The 8,249-nt window shown below is 36.3% G+C and overlaps 1 protein-coding gene across 1 annotated transcript; it reads right to left on the reverse strand.

The window, feature by feature from the left end:
• Positions 1–6,624: 6,624 nt before the first annotated feature.
• On the reverse strand, positions 6,625–7,569 carry LOC103678001 (olfactory receptor 52B4-like). Its single transcript, XM_008707263.1, has one exon. It carries the CDS (start codon positions 7,567–7,569, stop codon positions 6,625–6,627), a length of 945 nt encoding a protein of 314 aa, XP_008705485.1.
• Between the last annotated feature and the right edge of the window lie 680 nt (positions 7,570–8,249).

Below are 8,249 nucleotides of genomic sequence, written 5' to 3' on the forward strand. Positions count from 1 at the left end.
GGTAGTAAGGAGGGCATGTATTGCATGGTGCACTGGGTGTTATACGCAACTGATGAATCCTCAAACTTCACATCAAATAAATAAATAAATAATTCAAAAAATTTTATATTATTTTGTATACAGGACTAATGCTTTGATTCAATCATCCAAGGATTATCAATGGAACATTTTCATTGATGACCCTCCAAGATTTTTCTCCCATATTCATGGGTTTATATATTGTAAGATAAAACAGTACATGTGGCACATTTTAATTTCGTAATATAGGAACTTTCCATTTTTTTTTCCAGTTGGAATAAGTTATGTCTTTTTTTAGTGATGAGATTTTTTTTATTATGTTAGTCACCATACAGTAGTACATCATTAGTTTCTGATGTAGTGCTCCAATTAACAATTGATAATAAATGTTCCCAGTTGTAACAAATGTTCTGTAAACCATGTAGCTCCTTTCATTCATCAGCATGTGTCTCCAGTCTGATGCAATGCCACATAGTACTCTATAAATATATCCTGAAAAATTTGACTAAATATTGCACTTTGGCGACATACTACATTTAACCATTTCACTACTATTGAATATTTATAAAGCTGTTTTTCTCTGTTAAAAATATTCTGTAATGAATATATTTTCACATAAATTTGCATTTGTGTCCTGGATTATTCTATTTAAATATTTGATATTTCAAAGAAGGAAATTGTTATGGCAATGTTTCTATTTGCATGTATTTTTTATTATTGATAGAAATTTTTAAAATTTTTTTCCAGACTAGTGCTCATTCACTCTAGTGTAGGAGCTAATGCTGCTTTGTTGTTTTTTTTTTTTTAAGATTTTATTTATTTATTCGACAGAGATAGAGACAGCCAGCGAGAGAGGGAACATAAGCAGGGTGAGTGGGAGAGGAAGAAGCAGGCTCATAGCAGAGGAGCCTGATGTGGGGCTCGATCCCAGAACACCGGGATCATGCCCTGAGCCGAAGGCAGACGCTTAACTGCTGTGCCACCCAGGCGCCCCCTAATGCTGCTTTGAGACTCATGTTATCTACTTTCTCCTATTCCTCAAAGCTGTCTGAAGATCCTCTGGATTCCCTCACCACAAATGCACGTAAGTTTTACACTCGTATCATAGGGACTTCAATGTCCATCTGGAAAATTAATTCTTCACCTGGTGCTCTTGATTCCGTTTCCTCCTCTGATCTCAATTGCATTTCCCTTTACTCTACTTTAGTTATTCATTCCCATAATCACATCCTTTCTCCACTTCCAAGTTTACTAATTCACACATCCCACTGCCTAGCCACAATTACTTGCCCAGCTATACACTGACTACATATATCTGCTTACTAACCTCAGCAAAACTGCTCATCTATCAATACCACAATTCCCTTTCTAAACTTCTGCATGATTTCCATTCTTAATTAACTTTTATATTCTGTTGCCCTTCATTATAATACCTTTAAGTATGCTCAAATCCTTCAAATCTTTTTCTCCATTCTATCTTCCATCTCAACATTATGATAAACCAAAACAGGAACCATAGTTGGTTAGTCACCTGGAGAGCAAGATGTTACCAACCTGGACTATTAGCAGAGCCCAGCAACCTTACACATTTGCTCAAGTCAGCTCACTCTCTCATTCCACCTAATTAACATTTCATATATACACTCTATTCAGGGTTCCAACCTTGATTCCAGAACCTGGCTCTTTACTCTTGACAGAAAACCTTGACTACTAAATCAGAATAAATCAGTTGGAAACTCACACAAATTCAAGACACTGAATATAAAAACATATCTACATCTGCTCCCACCCACTCCTCCTTATTGGAGGAACTGTCTTTCCTGTCAAAGAATAATCCCTCCACTTGTTCTTTGGACACCTAAGGAAGATTACCATGAGCATTCATAACCATGGTCCTTGGAAGCATTATTCTGGGGTAAAATTTGCAGTATATGTACTGTCTAGGAAAACACAACATGAGAAATCTGGTATGGAGAATCCATTGACATGGCAAATAAGCATATGAGAAGATAATCAACATCATCATATTTCATTTAAAATTGCAAATTAAAACAATGAGATACCACTGTACTCCTATTAGAATGGCTAAAATTCAACACACTGACAACACCAAGTGCTGGCGAGGATGTGGCTCAACAGACTCATTCATTGCTGCTGGGAATGCAAAATGGTACAGCCACTTTGGAAAACAGTTTGGCAGTTCTTTACAAAGCTAAGCGTATTCTTTCCATATGATCTAGCAATCACACTCCTTAATATTTACCCAAAGGAGTTGAAAACTTACGTCTACACGAAAATTTGCAAGGATGTTATAGAAGCTTTATTCATAGTTGCCAAAACTTGGAAGCAGCCAAAATATCTCTGAACAGGTGAATGAAGAAACAAACTCTAGTACATCCATACAATGGAATGTTACTCAGAGATATAAAGGTTATACACTGCAGGATTCCAACTTTATGACGTTCTGGAAAGACAAAACTATAGAAATAGAAATAAATAAATAAATAAATAAATAAATAAATAAATAAATAATCAGTGGTTTTCGGGAGTTCAAGAAGAGCAAGAGAAGGACAAATAGGAGGTACATGGGTATTTTTAGGGCATTGAAAATACTCTGATACTATAATGGATATATGTCATTATACGTTTTTCAAAACCCATAGAAGTGTATAACACAGAGAGTATACATTAATGTAAACCATGAACTTTCATTAGCAATGTATCACTATTAGTTCATTAATAGTAACAACCATATCATACAAATGCAAGATGCTAAAAATAGGAGAAACTCTCTAAGCAACTGAGGAGGGAGGGATGTATATGGGAACTCTGTACCTTCCACTCAATGTTTCTATAAACTTAAAACTGTTCTAAAAAATAATACTTGTTAATTTTTAATGCACTTCTTGAAATAAAAAAAAAACTCAGTGGATTGGTTAAATAGCTTGTTAAATGGAGCTAAAAAGATCTTTAGAAACTTGGAGATAGAAATAAAGAGATGCAAAAAGACAGACTAAACAATTTGCAGAATAGAGACAGAAGTATCAACTTTTAAAAACATTATCTTAAATGCATAAGAAATATAACTGTAAGAGATACTGAACACTAGGAATTCTAGGAGGGGAGGTGGGTAGGGGGATGGATAACTGAGTAATATTAGGCCATTAAGGAGGGCATTTGATGTAATAAGCACTGGGTGTTATATGCAACTGATGAATCACTAAATTCTACCTCTTAAACTAATTTTAAAAATCTGAAATTAAAAAAAACAACTATACATATCAGTTAAAATTCAAAGATTATCAGATATGGAAACAAAAAATCCAGTTTTATGTTTAAAGGACATCAACCTAAATCACGAGCACAAAATGCCTGGGAGTAAAAGATATAAATGGTTCACTAAAAGAACACTAACCAACAGAAAACTTACACAGCTATAATCATAGCTCACTGACCAGTTTACTAACAATCTCAAAATTGTTGTGTTTCAAAGATCAGCTGTTTCAGAGAAAAAAATCACAAGAATTACATGAAACTGGCAAATAATCACTGTGAGGAATTTAACTCGTTTCCCCAATAATAATTGAATCATTTTTTAACTGGTATGTATATAAAAGGTTTGAACAGTACAATAAGCTTGTTCCACCTGTTGTTTAACTCACAAAACATTAGAAAATTTGCACCACTTTTTACTGAGTGACAAACATATGTTACAGAAAAAAGTTAACTGTATCATATATGCAGAAAGACAATCATATAAAAACTGAAAAACATACTAAAATTTAACAATTGTGCCCCAGTTTTCTTATTATTGGTCATTGAACTTTGTTCTCTTTCTTTTGTTTATTAATATATGTTCTTGAAAGATGAACTATAAAAAGTATACCATAAAAAGTAAGAGAAATATAAAAATAGTCAAATCATAGGTTGAAGAAAATAGTCTAAGATTAAAATAAAACCCACAAAGGAAAAGAATGGATTTGAAAATATTTTATACTCTATTTCTTTAAGTAAAACAAAAGCCAACCAAACCAACCAAAGAAAATTACAAAATTTATAATTTGAACAACCTGATAAAATACTCTCAATAAATATCAGTATCTTGGGGAAGTTATATATCCTCACTGAGCTTCAAATTACATCTGCAAAATGGGTAAAATAAAAGCAATAACAAGTTTGATGTGAAGATTCAATAAGATAAGGTATGAAATAAGTTTTTAAAATATTACTCAGCTATCAAAAAGAACGATTTCTCAACATTTGCTGCAACATGGACGGCACTGGAGGAGATAATGCTAAGTGAAATAAGTCAAGCAGAGAAAGACAACTATCATATGATTTCTCTCATCTATGGAACATAAGAACCAGGAAGATCGATAGGGGAAGAAAGGGATAAAGAAAGGGGGGGGTAATCAGAAGGGGGAATGAAGCATGAGAGACTATGGACTCTGAGAAACAAACTGAGGGCCTCAGAGAGGAGGGGGGTGGGGGAATGGGATAGACCGGTGATGGGTAGTAAGGAGGGCACGTATTGCATGGTGCACTGGGTGTTATACGCAAGTAATGAATCATCGAAATTTACACCTCAAAAACCAGGGATGTACTGTATGGTGACTAACATAATATAACAAAAAAAATTATTATTAAAAAGAAAAGAAACACGAACCCTACAAAACAGAAAAAAAATAATAAAAATAAGATTTTTAAAAATAGAACTATTTACTAAATACTAGTAGGTCGTACAATAAATTTTGGCACTTTCATGTATTTCTGATGAATAAAAATTAATAACTTCTCTAGATGCTTTTTTAAATGTGCCAGAGGAGACTAAAATCTTCATACTCCTAACCTAGTAATTATTTTTAAGGCTGAAAACATGCAAAGCTTAATGCACGAAAAATAGATAAATCTTATGCACAAAAATGTCCCTAGCATAGCATTTATATTGTTAATGATTACAAAAACATAAGTATTTAAAAATAAAAGGGTGAGGGGCATCTTGGAGGCTCAGTTGGTTAAGTGTCTGCCTTCGCCTCAGGTCATTATCTCGGGGTCCTGGGATCAAGCCCCATGTCAGGCTGCCTGCTCAGTGGGGAGTCCGCTTCTCCCTCTGCCCCTTCCCACCTCACCCCACCACTCATTCCCTCTCTCGCTCTCAAATGAATAACATCTTTAAAAATAAAAATACATACATACATAAACAAATAAATAAAAGGATGAACACTACCTCAGCAAGTGTAAAAAAGAATTTTTAAGCATGCTTTTTAAGTAAATGATTGAAAGATAAAATATAGTCATTAACATAGATTTCCAAATGTATTGTCATTTAAAAATAGCCACACTATGGGCCTATGTGATAATATTGAATTACAGAGTCATGTATAAGTTCGGAATATGTGTGTACGGTTATAGTTGTTGGAGTTAGACTTACGTATAAAATCTGGAAGATTCTACACCAAAATGATAACAGTAACTTTCTTTGGATACTGGGATCATATGCATTTTCGTTTTCATTTTCTTATTTCTTTATGGAGCACTTATATAAAAAAGTAGATGTTTTCAAAAGAAGTATCAATATAGTATCATCTCATGGAGGAAGTCATATCTCTGCTTGAGATGAGGTGGTTGTAATGACCTCACTGAGTAGATGACACCAACCTGGGCCTTGAAAGATGAATAAAGGGAATTTATTAAAAGGTCAAGGACAGTTGGTTAAGGGTCTGCCTTAGGCTCAGGTCATGATTTTAGGGTCCTGGGATCAAGTCCTACTTTGGGCTCCCTGCTCAGTGGGGAGTCTGCTTCTCTCTCTCCCTCTACCCCTGCTCAGTGGGGAGTCTGCTTCTCTCTCTCCCTCTGCCCCTCCCCCCTACTCATGTGCACTCTCTCTAATAATTTTCTTTTAATTTTAAAAATAAAAGGTCAAGGACAGGAGAGGTCATTCCAGGCAAGTGAATCCCTTAGGGAAAATGTACCACGACAACATGACTGAAAATGGAGAAATTAGAGATAGACGGTTCCTTGAGACTGAAGCACAGATTGTGTGAAAGTGATGTGGAAAGTGTTGCTGGAAAGGAAGTCTGAATTTATTCTGTACCATCTGAGGGGGATGATTTTTGAGAAACAACCCCCAAAATGTCAAAAGTTAGGAGTACATTTGCCTTAAGTCCTCTTAATGTCCATGATATTTTGAGAAAACGTATGAAGGAATGAAGGTTTTACATAAGAGTCCAGGCATGTGGTGAGAGGTCTCAGGGCTTGACATAGCTCAAGATAGAAAACTTATTCTTTATCTAAATGAGACTTAATATTATATTGTCTGTTCCCAAAATTGAGTTGAATATTACAGAGTTATACATGACTACTACAGAGAAAACTGTTCCATCCCCAAATAATGAACTGTGAGTATCTCAGTCAACCCACAGTCACTGTTTTCAGACTGATTAGGGGGGCAAGTCTCACAGTCTTAGGTAAGTTGCTCCACAGGCCCATAATTCAATGAGTTATTTTTGCTGAGGACTCATTTGTAGTTTTCTGGTTCACTGCTGTGAAAGCACATCTCACAAAGGACCAAAGTTTCTGAGAAACCAGTCTCTGCCATCCCCACAGTCATTTCTGTTTTGGAAACAACACATAAACCACTTGGTCTCGTATCTGTTTTGTTTTGACCCCATAAATGATGGGATTCAGCATAGGTGGAGCAAGCATGCTGACATTGGCCAACAGAATGTGGACATGTAGCGGGATGTGATGGCCAAAGCGTTGGGTGAGAACTGAGAAGATCCCGGGCCCATAAAAAAGGACAATGACACAGACATGGGAACCACACGTGTTGAGAGCTTTGTGGCGAGCATCTTGGGAAGGGATACGGAAGACAGCATGAAGAATCAGAGCATAGGAAACAAAAATGAGAACAATGTCTAGGATCACTGTTGACATTAAGACAAAAAATCCATACCAGATATTTACACGGATATCATCACAGGCATACTTGGCCAAGCCAATGTGTTCACAGAATGTATGTGGTAGGACATTGTTTCTGCAAAAAGTCAGCCTCTTCAGAAGAAATATCATGGGAAAAATTGTACAATGTGCTCTCATGAAAACAGCCACACCAATTTTCCCTATCAGAGAGTGGGTGAGTATCATGGTGTACCTCAGTGGATAACATATTGCAATGTAGCGGTCAAATGCCATAATCAGCAAGATGCCTGACTCAGAAATAAAGGAGGAATGCTGGAAGTAGAGCTGGGCAATGCAGCTATTAAGAGAAATCTCCCTACTATTGCACCAGAAAATGGCCAATGCCTTGGGTTCTGTAGTTGTGGCAAAGACAATGTCAACTCCAGCCAGCATGCAGAGAAAAAGATACATAGGTTCATGGAGGCTGCTCTTGATGAGGATAATGCAGATGAGCAGACCATTTCCAAGGAGGGCAAAGACATAGGAGAGGAGGAAGGGGATGGAAATCCACATGTGTAGGTCTTCTCGGCCTGGAATGCCCACCAGGTAGAAGACTGCATGGTTAACACCAGTGTGATTGAAGCCAGCCATTTCTGAGGCAGGCCAATGTGGACTTCAGTTTCACCTAATAGAGACAAAGAGAAGTACAGATTACATATAAATGTTTTCCTTGAGTTTTCTGATTAAATATATCTAATTAAATGCCTGTATTTACCATTGTTTCCTCCTAATACCCTGTTAAAACATCAATAAAATAACAAAAACATCATAAATGTAAAAAGCAGAAGAAAAGACAATAACAGAGAAGGGACAACATTTTGAAAGCAGATAGAGGACGATTGGCTAAGCAGACGGGATAAAACTAATAAGCTCGAGTAGAACACAAAAATCAAGTTAATTTCCACTGCAGAACCCAGATCATCTCAAAAATTGGAGGTATCAGGAACTTTTCTAAATAGGGATAAGGATGGGCTTTTTAAAGAAGATTACTGGTTGAAAATCTGTATAAGAAATCAGCTAGACTCCTGGATCCTCTTTCCCAACCTGTCCATCCAGGTACCACTTTCCATACCCAACAGAATGCTGGAAGTTTATTCCCTGATGGAGTTCAGGCTAGAGACTCTTAACATACTACCCCTACCCCAGCCATGTCCAGAGCCCAGGATAAAATTAAAGGCTACATACTGAACAAGATGAAACCCCATGAACTTCTGTTTATTTATACCTGGTAGTGCTAGCTTACATAACCATACACCCAGATCTTTCCATTC

The sequence above is a fragment of the Ursus maritimus genome, unplaced genomic scaffold (assembly GCF_017311325.1).
Source record: "Ursus maritimus isolate PB19 unplaced genomic scaffold, ASM1731132v1 scaffold_16, whole genome shotgun sequence".
Classification (NCBI taxonomy): Eukaryota; Metazoa; Chordata; class Mammalia; order Carnivora; family Ursidae; genus Ursus; species Ursus maritimus.